Raw genomic sequence first — 15,307 nt, 5'->3', positions numbered from 1 at the left:
AGACTGGTTGCAACAATTTTCAGTCCCACCAATAATTTATGTGCATACCCTTTTCCCCAAATCCTTGCCAACATTGTTGCTTGTATTCTTGATAGTTGTCATTCTGACTGGAGTGAGATAAAAATCTCAAGTGTAGTTTTGGTTTGCATTTCTCTAATTGCTAAAGATGTTTTCATACATTTGTTGACCATCTGTATTTCTTCTTTTAAGAAGGGTCTGTTCATTTCCTTTGTCCACTTATTGATTGGGTTATTTACTTTTTTGGTGTTAAGTTTCTTGTGTTCTTTGTATATTCTGGAAATTAATGCCCTATCTGAGGTGCAGGTGGTAAAGATTTTCTCCCATTCTGTAGACTCTCTCTTCATACTCTTAATTGTTTCCTTTGCTGTCAAGAAGCTTTTTAGTTAGGTAAAATCCCATTTATTGATTCTTGATTTTACTTCTGGCGCTTTTAGGAGTCTTAAGAAAGTCAGTTCCTGACCCAATATATTCAAGTGCTGAGCCTACATTTTTTTCTAGTATATGCAGGATTTCTGTTCTAATCCCTAGGTCTTTGATCCACTTTGAGTTAATTTTTGTGCAGGGTGAGAGATATGGGTTAACTTTCATTCTATTACATATGGCTTTCCAGTTTTCCCAGCACCATTTGTTAAAGAAGCTATCTTTTCTCCAATGAATGTTTTTGGTGCCTTTGTCTAGTATAAGATAACTGTATTTATGTGGATTTGTCTCTGTGTCTTCTATTTTGAACCACTGGTCTTCACGTGTGTTTTGGTGACAATACAATGCTGTTTTGTTACTATAGCTTTGTAGTATAATTTAAGGTGTGGTATTTTGATGACTTCTGCTTCGCTTTTCTTGTTGAGGATTGCTTTGGCTATTCTGAGCCTCTTATTTTCCAAATTAATTTCATGACTGCTTTTTCTGTTTCTATGAAGAATGTCAATGGAATTTTGATGGGAATTGCATTGAATCTCTAAATAGTGCTTCTGGTAGTGTGGCCATTTTGACTATCTTAATTCTGCCTATCCAAGATCATGGGAGTTCATTCCATCTTCTAAAGGCCTCCTTGATTTCTTTCTTTAGTGTTCTATAGTTTTTACTGTAGAGATCCTTCACCTCTATTGTTAGGTTGGTTCCTAAGTATTTTATTTTTTTGTGGTTATTTTGAATGGAATGGTTTTCCTCATTTTCAGTTGATTCATCACTGATGTATAGGAACACAATTGATTTATGGGTGTTGATTTTGAATCCTGCTACTTTGCCGTATTTGTTTATGAGTTCAAGAAGTTTTCTGGTGGAGTTTTTTTGGTTTTCTAAATATAGAATCATGTCATCAGCAAATAGGGATAGTTTGAATTCTTCTTTTCCTATATGTATCCTTTTCATTTATTTCTTTTGTCTAATTGATCTGACTAGAGTTTCCAGGACTATGTTGAATAGAAGTGGTGATAGAAGGCATCCTGGAAAGAAAATGATTTGCCAGTAATACTAAGAATTTTTGCATCTATGTTCATCAGGAATATTGGTCTGAAATTTTCTTTCCTTGACGTGTCTTTGTCTGGTTTTGGTATTACGGTGGGACTAGCTTCATAGAATGAGCTTGGGAAGGGTTCCCTCCTTTTCTATTTCATGGAATAATTTGAGGAGGATTAGTGTTAGTTCTTCTTTGATGGTCTGGGAGAACTCAGCTGAGAATCCATCTGGTTCTGGGCTTTTCTTTGTTGGTAAGCTTTTGATGGCATTTTCAATTTCATTGCTTGAATTTTTAAAATATTTGTTTTAGTTGTAGGTGGACACAATAAGTTTTTATGTGGTGCCAAGGATCGAACCCAGAGCCTCACATGTGCTAGGTGAGCACTTTACCACTGAGCCACATTCCTGGCCCCTCATTGCTTGAAATTTATCTGTTTAAATTTTCTATGTCCTTCTGCTTCAATTTGGGTAGGTCACATGTCTCTAGAAATTTGTCAATGTCTTTAAGATTTTCTATTTTACTAGAGTATAGATTTTCAAAATTGGTTCTTATTATCATTATTATCTGTATTTCAGTAGTGTCTATTGTGATTTCATTTTTCATAGTAAATTTTAGTAATTTGAGTTTTTTCCCTCTCTTTCTCTTTGTTAGCTTGGCTAAGGGTTTATCAATTTCATTGATTTTTTTTTCCCCCAAAGAATCAACTTTTTGTTTTGTCGATTTTTGGGTTGTTTCTTTTATTTCAATTTCATTGACTTCATCTCTGATTTTAATTATTTCCTGTATTCTACAGTTTTTGTTAATTTGTCCTTCTCCTTCTAGGGTTTTGAGATGTACTGTCAGGTTATTTATTTTTTGACTTTTTATTCTTTTAATAAATGAGCTCAATGCAATGAACTTTCCTCTTAGCACTGCCTTCATAATGTCCCAGAAATTTTGATATTATATTGCTATTCGCATTTACCTGTAAGTATTTTTTATTTCATCCCTGATTTCTGCTATCCATTTACATTTCAATAACATATTATTTAGTCTCCCAGTGTTAGAGTAGTTTCTATTTTTTATTTTACCATTTATTTCTAATTTCATTCCAATATGATCTGATTGGATGCAAGGCATTATCTCTATTTTTTTTTTATTTGCTCACAGTTGCTTTGTGGCCTAAGATATGGTTTATTTTAGAGAAGGATCCATGTGCTGCTGAGAATAAAGTGTATTCAGTCCTTGATGGATAAAATATTCTATATATGTATATTATCTAAATTGTTGTATCTTTTAGTTCTATAAATACTTTGTGGTTTTTTTTTGTTTGTTTGTTTGGAGGATCTATCCAGTAGTGAGAGAGGTATGTTAAAGTATTATTGTGTTTCGGTTATTTGCTTCTTGAAATTGATAAGGGTTTGTTTGATGTATGTAAATGCTCAATATCTTGGGGAATAAATATTATGTCTGGTTGGTTTATAAATTCCCTGAAGCAGTATGAAATGTCCTTCTTTGTCCCTTCTGATTAACTTTGGCTTAAAGTCCACTTCTTCTGATATGAGGATAGAAATCCCAGCTTGTTTACAAGATCTATGTGAATGATATGTTTTTTTCTCATTCTTTTACCGTCATTCTGTGGATGTCTTTGTGTATGAGTTCACTCTTTTGGAGGCAGCATATTGTTGGGTCTTGTTTTTTAATCCAATCCCAGTCTATGTCTTTTGATTGATGAATTTAGGCCATTTACATTCAATGTTTTTATTGAGATATGAGTTTTATTCCCTTTCATTTTGATTTATGTCTGGTTTTAATTTGAATTAGTTTCTCTGTTGATAGTGTAGCTCTTCCCTTTTATGGTTTTCACTTTTATTTTTCATTTCTTCTTCATGAATATCTTATTTTGTTTTGTAGTGCAGGCTTTCTAGTTGTGAATTTTTTAACTTTTGTTTATCATGGAAGGTAATCTTGTAGACAAAATTTCTGGAGGAGGGATTTAGACTTAGGTGGGTTCTAGGCTCTTTGCTGAATACCAGTAGGTCTGGAGATTTTAAATCAGTACACCTTCAGGGCCCAGTAATTGCTGGTCCATGCTGGAAGACTATACCCCAGGGATCTCCCCTGGGTTCCACTCGTGTGGTGGAGGAGCAAATTCTTTGTCCCCTATGTCACCTGCAGTCCCCACATTTCCTGGTCTTGGGTTCAGTCTCTAAACTCAATCTCTCCTGTCCCTGCCCTTCCAAATTTCTGAATTTCTGACCAGACACCTCTCTCCCAGCTGGTCCTGTAAGCAGCCAGATTGGAGAGGGAGGGTTAGAGCTGAGTGGAGCTCCATGACAAGTTGTCCCCAGTGTAAACCTCTCTCCACATTTGATTTTCTCCTGGTTGCTTAGGCACACTTTAAGTTGTGCAGTGTGTTTACTCTGTATTTTGGGCCCAATTTGGGTTTGCAAGAATGGGCTCCCTCAGCTGCTGATCCCCATTCTGCAGCTGCAAAATGGTTCCTTCCTTCGTTTTCCACACTCCACCTGGAGAGATGGCAGCTTCTTTCCCACACAAGGATATTGTGCAGTGCGCCTTTCAGTTTAGTTGGACAATGTCCTTGATCTCTAAATGCCCTATACCCAGACATGCCTCAGGCCTCCTAAAAATGCAGGTTCCTTTATTTCCCTTACTGAAAGAACTATACAAGGAACATTTATACATATTTCACCTAGAGTCAATAATTAAAATTATATCGTTGTGTACACTTTAATATATTTATGTTCTCTGTGTGGGGGTATATCACACACACATTTTTTTAGTTACTTACTTGTATATTAGTTGCATTTATCATGACACTCCATCCAAAAATATATCAACATATATCTTTAAATCACATCCTTACACATGCTTACAATACTAGTATTATACATAAGAAAATTTAAAACTCTATAGCTTAAACACTCATATAGATCTGTTTTCTAATGTCAATTGTCCCAAAGTTTTGGGTTTTTTTAAGGACCAGAATTTATTCAGAATTCATAAACTACATTTGATTGTTAAACAGTCACTTTTGACAAAGATAATTTTTAATTTAATTTAGTTGAAACACCAAATTTTTCCAATTAAGTCTTTTCTGTCTCATTTAAGAAATCCTAACCACACCCAGCATGTTGGTATATGCCTGACATCCCAGCAACACAGAAGGCTTAGGCAGGAGGATGGCAAATCTGAGGCCAGATTCAATAATGGAAAACTTAGTAAGACTCTGTCTGAAAGTAAAATAAATAAATAAATAAACAAACAAATAAAAATAAAAAGGGCTGGGGATATGTCTCAGTGGTATAGTGCTTGCCTAGCATGTGTAAAGCTCCTAGGTTCAATCTCCAATACCATAAAAAGGAAAAAAAAAAAAAGAATCTTTTCCAATCCTGCATTTATGTAAATATTTATATGTCTTCTGAAGAAAATTGTTGTTTTGTACTTTTGATAGTATGGTATGATATAGAAACTCAATTTTACTTTTTTCCATATGAATAATGGATGTCTTAACATTCTTTTTCTCAATAATAATTTATAAAGTTGCTTATCCTGTGGTGTGTGTCCTTTGGTCAGTTCATTCATGTTTGGGCTAATTGCATACTATCTAATTACTATAGCTGTAAAATAAATCTTGATCTCTGGCAGGGCAAGACCCATCATTATTCCCATAAGTCAAGAGCATCACAATTTTCTTCTTATTCTTCAGGAAGTGTGTTGACTATTTTTGGATCTTGTCAGTTTCCTTAAAAACAAACAAAACCAAGCCTACTGTATTTTGTTTGCACTGATTAGTGAGAGTTAGTTTGGTTCTCTGTCCCTGGAACAATGGTACATCTCTCCATTTATTTAGGGTTTGCTTTAGTATATCACTCCATAATATTTTGTAATTTCCTCCAGAGGTCTTGCATTATCTTTTCTTACAGTTTATTCCTAAATGCCCTACTTTTGTTGATTTTATTCCTATATGTTAATTTTTTAAATTGTTATGGCTGGTGCATCCAAATGGTCATTTTACCATACCTAGTCACCTAACTCAATTTTCATTTTTACCAATTTGTTTACAACTCTTTTGTAAATGCCAGTTTTGCCTTTTCCTTTCCAATTATTTTATCTATTATTCCTTTATCCTATGTTAATGCTGTGTCTAGGACCTCCAGTGTATGATGAATATAAGATAGTGATAGTAAGCATCTTCTTGTTCTTTTAAGTGGAATCATCAAAAATGATGTTATAAGTTTTTAGTAGCTTCACATTTCCTTCTGTGCAGGTTTTAGATTTGTGTTTTAGATTTTTTTCTCCATATTATTATGGAGTTATCTGAGCTGTTATGGCTTCCTAGAACCACAATACTGTCAATTACATTTATGTACTTTCTAATATTACTGTCTTTGCATTACTGGGAAAAATATAATTTAATTGTTATTGTCTTGGGTAACATTTTACTGTATTTGTCTTACTACATTTTAAGACATCTTTTTTTCAATGAGAGTGATCTGTGCTTTTCTTAATATTGTTTTTGTCTAGTTTGGGTATCAGGGTTATATTGATTTCATTAAGTGAGCTGAGGAGCTTTTCCCCCTTTTATATGGAAGTATGTGTAAATCTATAATGAAAAGTTTCTCAAGATTTGACAGAACTCACCTGTAAACCCATCTGGGCCTGGTGTTACTTTTGAATAGGGAAGATTTTTACCTATTGATTGAATTTCTTTAATGTTTGAGTCTATTCAAATTTTGTCTTTTTTCTTTGTTTTTGCTAAGTATTTTCTGAATATTTATTTCATCTAAGTTAAATTCACTGACTTAAAATTTCATGGTATTAAAAATATATTATGCTGGGTATGATGATACACACCTGTAATCCCAGCAATTTGGGAGGCTGAGGCAGGAAAATTGTAAATTCATGGCCATCCTTGGCAACTTAGTAAAACACTATTTCAAGATAAACTAAAAAGAGCTGGAGTACGTAGTCCAGTGGAAAACCTTCCTTTGTTCAATCCCTAGTAATACACAGGCAAAACAGAAAGATTTTAACTTATATTGCATCTGTAGCTGTAATATCTTTTACTATTTCTATTACTTATCATTGCCTTTTTTCTCTTCTCTTGATCAGTTTTATTATTGATGTCCAAATTAAGTCATCTCAAAAGACTAACTTTTGCCTTTCTGATCCTCCTTATTATATCTTTTGTTTTCTACTTTATCATTCTTTCTCTTTCCTTTTTTTTTGGGGGGGGGAGGGTATATTCTCTCATGTTTTAATGGTTAAAGTTGGATACTTATTTCATTAACATTTAGTCTGTTCTTTTTGTTAATATTTTTATTTTTTTTTCTAATTTTTTTTTTTTTTAAAGAGAGAGTGAGAGAGGAGAGAGAGAGAGAGAGAGAGAGAGAGAGAATTTTTTAATAATTATTTTTTAGTTCTTGGCGAACACAACATCTTTGTTGGTATGTGGTGCTGAGGATCGAACCCGGGCCGCACGCATGCCAGGCGAGCGCGCTACCGCTTGAGCCACATCTCCAGCCCCTTAATATTTTTATTTTTTAGTTGTAGTTGGACAAAAATACCTTTATTTTATTTATTTATTTTTATGTGGTGCTGAGGAACCCAGGGCCCCACACATGTTATGCAAGTGCTCTACCCTGAGCCACAACCCCAGCCCCAAGTCTGTTCTTTTAAATATAAGCATTTAAAACTATAAATGTCTACAGATAACCACTTTTATTCCCTACCATCTTTTTTTTTATTATAGCACATCTCAAACATACAAAATAGATGGAAAAGTGTAATAAACGCCCATGCAATCATCAACCAGTATCAACATTATCAACTGATCTATAACACTGACCTACTCCCTTCCTCACACCATATTATTTTAAAGATATTCTCAGTAATTTCCAAAAATATGGGGTCTTGGGTCATTTTTATAACTGACTGCTAAATTTTTTTACTGTGTTCAAAGACTGTTGCCTGTATGAAACTTTTATATTTGTCGAGACTTATATGTTTTTACTTGAGAAGCCAGTCTTTAAGTGAAGCATGTATTGTTCAAAGCTATAACTATACTATTTTTGTTTGACAATTCAAAGAAATGTGCTGAAATATTCCATTATGCTGGTAAACTTCTCAAGATTTCCTTACAGTTGTCTCTTTTTCTTTTAAAACAAATCTATTTTATTAGGTGCATAAAAGTTAAGAATTATAACCTTTTGGTGATCTAGAACTTTTTTCATTATAAAGTAACTCTAGTGCCTTTTGGCTTAAAATCCATTTTAGTTGATAATTATATGGCTACTATAAATATAGCTAACCCTCTTTCTTTCAGTAGTACATATACTACATCTTTTTTCCATCCCTTTTTAATAGTTATTAATGTTTTCTTTTCCTTTTTTAGAGTATATGTAATATTTATTATATAAATATTATTTATTTTTTAGATTTATTTATTCTAATGAGGTATATATGACAGCAAAATACATTTTGATTCATGGTACACAACTGCACAACTTTTCATTTCCTTGGTTGTACACAATGTAGTGTTGTACCATATGTGCAGTCATACATGTACATGGTGGAATGAGATGGACATCATTACCCTATCTTTCCTACCCCATGCCTCCTCTCCTCTCTCCCTCCCCTTTGTTCAATCAAAGTTCCTCCATTCTTCCCATGCTCTCCCATTATGGATCAGCATTTTTAAAAAAATATTTATTTTTTAGGTGTAGTTAGACACAACACAATGCCTTTATTTTTATGTGGTGCTGAGGATCGAACCTGGGTCCCGCCCATGCTAGGCGAGCACTCTACCGCTGAGCCACAATCCCGGCCCCTGGATCAGCATTTTTATATACATATTTAAATTTTTTGATTCTGGGGTTCAAACCCAGAGGCACTCTACCATAAGCCACATCCCCATCTTTTTTATTTTTTGAGACAAGGTCTTGCTAAGTTGCTGAGGTTGGCGTTGAACTTGTGATCCTCCTGCCTCAGCCTCCTGAGTGACTGGAATTACAGGTCATCCCTTTAAATTTAGCCTTTTCTGAGTTATAAATATTATAAAGTATATAGAACTTAAGTTTTAAAACCTAGTCAGTGGTCTGCTTAGTTTATTTCCATATATTTCAACTAGTGATAAAATTGGGTTGGTTTTAGTCCTCTTTTGTGCTTTATTTCTAGTTGTTTCCTCATATTTTTTGGCTGCTACTAAGTTGATAAAGCTTTCTTTAGACTATTTTTCCTCTACAACTTTGGAAGTTACACATTTTGATTCTTTAGCAATTACCCTAGAAGCTATGGATTCCATACTTAAAGCTTAAAGTTAACCAAGGTCTTTTATTCCTCCCAAACAAATGGAAGGATCTGAGAACATTTTTGTAATTCTGGTCACTGAACACTATTATTGTTTTCTAGCATTTTAGTTTTAACTTGTTTTTTTTTTATATATGCCTCCAAGGAGACATTATTTATCCAGTTCATGTTGGTTTGTATTTGCCAGTAGTGTTATTAGTCCTTTTTGCTAATCATTCCTCTTATTTTTCCCCCTTTATTCAATTTTGTTTATATATGTGGCACATATTTTAGCAGACTTCAATGAGGTTCTTTTATCCTTTTATATCAGTCTTTGAAAAAGCCTTTAGTCTACTTTTCATTGCTGAATAATTCAATTAGAAATCTAGCTCTGAAATAAGTTAATTTTCCTTCATCATTTTGAAGCTATTTTGTTTTTTTTTGTTTCTATGGCTGCCAAAGAACTTCTACCAGCAATATGTCATTTTTGGGTGTGAGTAACCTGTCTTTTCTTTCTGGTTGCTTTTAAGGTTTTTCTCCTTGCCTCGATCTGCAGTATTATTTATCTCTGGCTCATTACACTTCTTCAATTTGAAAATTAATTTTTCTGTTGTTAATAGTTTTTAGCTATCATCACTTTTAATATTGCCTTGTTCCTATATTCTGCCTTTCCCTCCTAGACCTTCTATTACAAGTAACTTTTTTCATCCATTTTGCCATGCTTTTTTTCCCCATTTAAAAAATTTGGTTCTAATTAATTATACATAATGCCATGCTTCTTAACCCATATTTTCCTATCATTACTCCATGCATGGTCATTTTCACAGCTTAATTTTTATGTATTCATTCTCTCCTTTTATTCTATACATTACTTACTCTGTCTCCTTCTTTTTTTCTCTTTTCCCCCCTGCAAATACTGGGTTTTGAACCCAGAGGCACTCTACCACTGAGCTAAATCCCTAGTTCCACTTTACTTTGTTTTGAGACAGTCTTTTACTAAACTGCACTGCCAACCTTGAACTTGCCATCTTCCTGCCTCAGCCTTCCAAGTTGCTGGGATTACATGTGTATCACCATGCCTGGCCTGTCCACTATTTTATTTTTTGAGAGACATTTAGCCACTGAGCTACATCCTCAGCCCTTCTTATTTTTTTGAGACAGGGTCTCACCGAGTTGCTTAGTGCCTCGCCAAGTTGCTGAGGCCGGCTTTGAACTCATGAAGCTCCTGCCTCAGCCTCCCGAGCTGCTGGGATTACAGGTGTGCACCATTGTGCCAGGCCTGTCTACTAATTTTTAAGTATTTTAATTTTGTTTCTGAAAGTTGTTTAGCTTTTTAAAGTTAATTTCCTTCTCTTAAATGTCTTTAATAATATTAAAATATATTTATTTATAGTCTTCATTTTGATAATCTATTATCTAAAGTCCTTTGGGGGTTTAATCTAGATATTTGTTGCCTTCTGACTTATTCATAGAGAATTGTTTCCTTGTATGTTCCATTATTTGAACTGTGAGCTCAACTTCATTGGGTTTTGTTTTCCATTGGGGTTTTCTATATTGGTATCTTAGTTAGCCTGAGTTAAGATCCGTCAGTCTGGAAATATTTTTCAGGTTAAGCACCCGAGAAATACTTTTCATTATAAATGTCAGGATTCCCAGACAGTATAGGTAATGTAAATTTGAATTCCAAACTGGTAAGAAGGTAAGTCTGTGGTAATAAATTCTCAGGAATGACTTTTATTATCTGTACCCAGACTCCAAGCTAACAGAAGCATTAGAAGGTTGATCCCCACCCCCAAGTTTATCCTTTCATTGAGGGTAAATCTCCCTCTCTGGCTTTGTATATAGATATCAAGCCAACTTCTCACCTGGCAAGGGCCTAAGACATTACCTCTAAATTCCCTGAATGGCCATCTAACCCCAGAGACCAGGAACTGTCTTTATTTCCAGGCAGTCACAGGCACAAGGCATCATGCTACTTTGAAATTTTTGTTTTTGGCTCCTGGGAATTACCCTCACTATACTTATCTTTCAAGTCAGCTATACTTTTCAAAGGGTATCTACTTTTTTTTTTCAATCCAGCATCCTTTACAAGTTTTGGAATAGGCTTTTTGGACTAGCTGTCTGACTTAAGTAAGTGCTAGAAATGGAAGTCAAGAAAGATAGTTTACTGTCTCCCATCACATTGAACTTAAAAAAAAAAATTCGTCAAAGCTGAATGCAGTACTCCAGCCATGTTCTAATCATTTCAGAACATCATTTCCTGACCTGAGAATTACATATCACCAGATGTTTTTTCTCAACGAAATTATATTACACTATTATGGGCACCATTTAAAAAAATATGAAAGCATATCAGTTTAAGATCATACAGAAAGGACCAGGACCAGAAAGATGTTGTAACTGTCAGTTGAGGGATGTTTCTATGTAAGGGGAAAGGTGCAGAAGAGGAAGGTCTAAAGAGACATGTAATTTAAGTACCCCTTCTGAGCTAGTTCTATAATATGTATCTGACAATAGTTATACAAGACTAATAGTCTAATATTCATGTTACAAGATGCATAATTAAAGCTCAGCAAGGTTAAATAATTATTCTAAGGTCTCTGTATAATATTATCCCTGAATTCACATTTGGAATTGGCTACAAAAATCCATTTTTTTTTCTATGTTGGGGTCAGCAAACTTACTCTGTAAAAGGCTCTAGATACTATTAACATTTTAGGCCTTACACATCATATGGTTTCTATTCCAGCAATTCAAATTTACTATTGTAGCATTGAATGAGCCACTGTAAAACAAACAAATGAGCATGGCTGTGTTCCCATAAAACTTTATTTAAGAACACTGTAATTTCAATTTCATGTAATTTTCAAATGTGACAAAATATTGTTATTTGGAGTTATTTTAACCATATAAAAATATACAATCTATTCTTAATTCATGGGTGATGTGAGAACAGGCATCTCACTAGGTGTGGCCATGGGCAGTGTTTGCCAATCCCTGTTCTACATCATACTATGTTCTTGGAAGTAAGGTTATTCAGTGTATTTGTTTCACGTAATCCTCTGCTAGCTTAAGAAAGACATGGATAATAAGGATGGGACAGGTTCTTTTTTGCACCCTAAGTGATAGAGGTGGTTGTTTCATGCACATCTCCCTCAAATTGTGCTGTGATAATAAGCATTTGCTTGTATGTCTGATTCCAATGTTAAATGCCTTTGTTTGAGCCTGTCCTTAAACTATAAGTTCATTTAGTAAAAATTACCTTGTCACTTATTTTAAAAACTTCCTTTAATGTTCAATGTACATTGTGTTAACTGATAAATAATATGTATCAACTGATACATATTGATCAAATGTTCTCATACACTATTCTATTTCATTCACAGATTTTGCTAAAATAGTCACTGGGCACAACATGTAAGCAATTCCAGTGAAGTGAAAAACAATATAGCAGCAGTCACAGGCTGTGTGTATGACTTAACAAAATTATGTCCTTTTAATTAAGTATAAGGGACAATTTTAACAGTTTATTTGGCCCTACTGTTTTTGTTTTAGTAGTCAAGCACTAGCATGTCAATACTAAGTCTGACATTCCTTCCTTCCCTAGAACCACTTTGGTGATCTGGATGGTGGCCACTACACTGCTTTCTGCAAGAACTCAGTTACCCAGGCCTGGTATAGCTTTGATGACACAAGAGTCAGTGAGATTCCAGAAACTTCTGTTCAAACCGCTACAGCATATCTCCTGTTCTATAGCTGCCAGCCCTTTTCAAAACCAGTACAAAAATGCAAGAGCTAGGAAAATAATGTTTCCTGGAAAATGCAAAACAAGCAATCAGAAACTGGTAGTTAAGTTTTGCTTTGTCATTAAAACTCCTACAACTAACGTAACTGCATCACTAACATTTTTCAGTTTTATCTGAAAAGTTATACACAAAAGATGGGTCCTGGTTCATTGAAAAAAAGCATGAAATGCTAATAGTGGGGAGCTTTAAAGCACTGCAGATTACATATTGAGTTCAGGTTTCAAAATTTGTTTATTACTGTGGATTTCTATCGTAAAATACCTCATAATTACATATATTCAGTAATTTTTTTTTCCAAAGATACTGCATGGAGCTAAACAAATAATTTTTGCTCATGACCAAGCTATGTGTAGCTCAATGGCTGAGCACTTGATAGCAGGTGTGAAACCTGGGTTCTATCCCTGGTACACACAATAAACTTTTGTGTTTCTATTCTAATGGCTCTGAGCTAAAACACATGATGGCAAAATATTTAACTGACATAATAATTTAGTCAAAAATCTGTAAGTCTTCTCAACTAATTAAAGAATATGAAAAGTTGTCAATTTTATCACTGGAAATCCTTGCTTTCATCTTCTCCTTGAGAGTTAATGGTGACATTTTTTTCAAAAGCACTTTTAGAATCTTACAGAAACTTTTCTATATGAAGTGCTTTTATTGTCTTCATTTGTAGCAATCAAGTCCCTGAGATAAATGATGTCTAAGCTCCTTCATTTTTAATATATCACTCTGAAAAGATGTGGTTCATTATTGCAGTTTACTCTGCAATCAGGTCTGACTCCTACCCTTTCGCTTTAATTCTACTCTTGAGAATTCAACTCTGAGAATTCTTAAGTACTATCTGTAGCTCTGGTGCCATATTAAAGCAAGAAATCAGGAATCCTGATTCAACAGGACAAGTGAACTAAATGTAGAGTTAGTCTGGTAGGATGAGGGTGTGCGTGTGTGTAAAATCTATGTTTCTACTATCCTATATTGATAACATTAAAGACAGAACACATAGAGGGTTTTTAATTATTTTTCTCAATAAGATTTTAATGTAGGTGTAAATGAAATTCTTATTTTAAAAAATTAAAGAAAGTTTCCATTTATTCTTTTAGAATAAAGATTTAGTGCACAAATACAGCCCAAAGCCAACAGAAAAATAGCTTTGCCCTGTCATTTCCCTAAGAAAGCACTGCTGTTACTCAGAATAGGCCAAAAAAAAAAAAAAAAAAACAAAAAGAAGTAACAAATAAAAACAGCAATCTTCTGAGTTCTAGGGTTCACAAAAGGACCATGTTAAACTATGTACATTGATGTGCAAGTGTGCAATAAATATGTACATATACATTCCTATCTGCTTTACATCATCCTAGAGTATTCATAGTAGATCAAGCTGGGATTAGAAATGTGAAAAGGCCATAACAGTGAAAAGGAAAATGAAGGTTATAATGGTTTTCAGATCAGTACAATAATAATGCTTAGCTAGTTAATTATTTTAACTTTGGAGCAGACTAAAAAAGTTGTTTTGAAATAAAGAGTACCTGGTAAGGGATGCTTACTGTGATACTTGTTAAATATTATTTGTCAGTTTTTTGATAATAGCACTGACCTGAATTATATAGTGCTAGTAACACAGTTCCCACGTTCCTAGAATTCCTCTAAATAACCAGTTGCAGCTAGCTATCCATTACCTTTGTAAGCATTTCAAAAGTTGTTGACTGAACCTTTTACAATTTAACTAGCTCATAACCTATACCTCCTTATGTGGCTACATCAGTTGCTCGTGGTCCCAATGAAGTATAAAAGAGAATATAAGCTGCTGAAGACTTCACAGAAGAAACGGAGATATCGGAAACTTCATGATCATCAAATTTAAACCACCGCTGTCTTGCTGCATTTTTACAATAGGCAGTGTAGTGGCCTCCATCCAGCCCACCGTAGTGATTCTGTGCCAAACAAGACAGAGCATAAATGAAAATTGAATGGCTATTTAAAATGTCACTTGCAAATGTTTATGCTGTTCTTTTTTTTTTTTTTTTTTTTTAAAGAGAGAGAGGAGAGAGAGAGAATTTTTTAATATTTATTTTTAGTTTTCGGCGGACACAACATCTTTGTTGGTATGTGGTGCTGAGGATCGAACCCGGGCCGAACGCATGCCAGGCGAGCGCGCTACCGCTTGAGCCACATCCCCAGCCCTGTTTATGCTGTTCTTACTCTCCTATGAGGTAAGAGCCGCTTGAAACTCCTATTAATCTGCTTAAAGAAACAACAACAACAAGTTTTTAGTTTAAAAAGATACTTACTGAAACAGAAAACAAATTATATTTCTTCAAATTGTTCTTTGGACCAATAACATACTGTGACAAGTCAAGATTTTCTAAAGGGAAGTCCACAGATGTCTGTAATTTTTGCTTCCACCTGCCATCATAGGAAAAACTGCAGAACAAAACATTACAGGAATTACACTGCTAGAGAAAGACATCAGCATGAATCCTTACTCATTTAATATCCAGATTTTTAGCCATGACCACAAAGTCCATTTCAAATATAAAGACTCAGAAGAGAAAGGACCTATTAAAAATATTTTTCATTTCCATTTTACTAACAAGGAAACTGAAGTTGCAGATATTAAATAACATGTCCAAAGTGACAGAATAACATATAGGTCCTCACTTCAATCCCTTGAACCACTGACTAGCTATAATTGTTATGTAAGTCCTCTACAGAGGACTGCATGCTCAGAACACTA

The 15,307-nt window shown here is 34.3% G+C and overlaps 2 protein-coding genes across 2 annotated transcripts in view; one reads left to right on the top strand and one right to left on the bottom strand.

Moving 5' to 3' along the window:
• The window catches only part of Usp50 (ubiquitin specific peptidase 50), a 31,218-nt gene extending 17,420 nt beyond the window's left edge, over positions 1-13,798 (top strand). The window contains exon 7 of the mRNA XM_026391848.2: positions 12,375-13,798. Coding sequence (XP_026247633.1) covers positions 12,375-12,566 — 192 coding nt within the window. The 3' untranslated portion in view covers positions 12,567-13,798. The remainder of the gene's footprint in view (positions 1-12,374) is intronic.
• Positions 13,603-15,307, bottom strand: part of Usp8 (ubiquitin specific peptidase 8) — a 58,032-nt gene continuing 56,327 nt past the window's right edge. Inside the window, exons 18-19 of the mRNA XM_026391831.2 lie at positions 14,862-14,994; positions 13,603-14,504 (exon numbers count right to left, since the gene is read on the bottom strand). Of these exons, the coding sequence (XP_026247616.2) occupies positions 14,319-14,504; positions 14,862-14,994 (319 nt within the window). The 3' untranslated portion in view covers positions 13,603-14,318. The remainder of the gene's footprint in view (positions 14,505-14,861; positions 14,995-15,307) is intronic.

The sequence above is a fragment of the Urocitellus parryii genome, chromosome 6 (assembly GCF_045843805.1).
Source record: "Urocitellus parryii isolate mUroPar1 chromosome 6, mUroPar1.hap1, whole genome shotgun sequence".
In the NCBI taxonomy this organism is placed as follows: domain Eukaryota; kingdom Metazoa; phylum Chordata; class Mammalia; order Rodentia; family Sciuridae; genus Urocitellus; species Urocitellus parryii.
The sequence above is the reverse complement of the archived record's forward strand: the minus strand, read 5'-3'. Positions and strand labels throughout refer to the sequence as shown.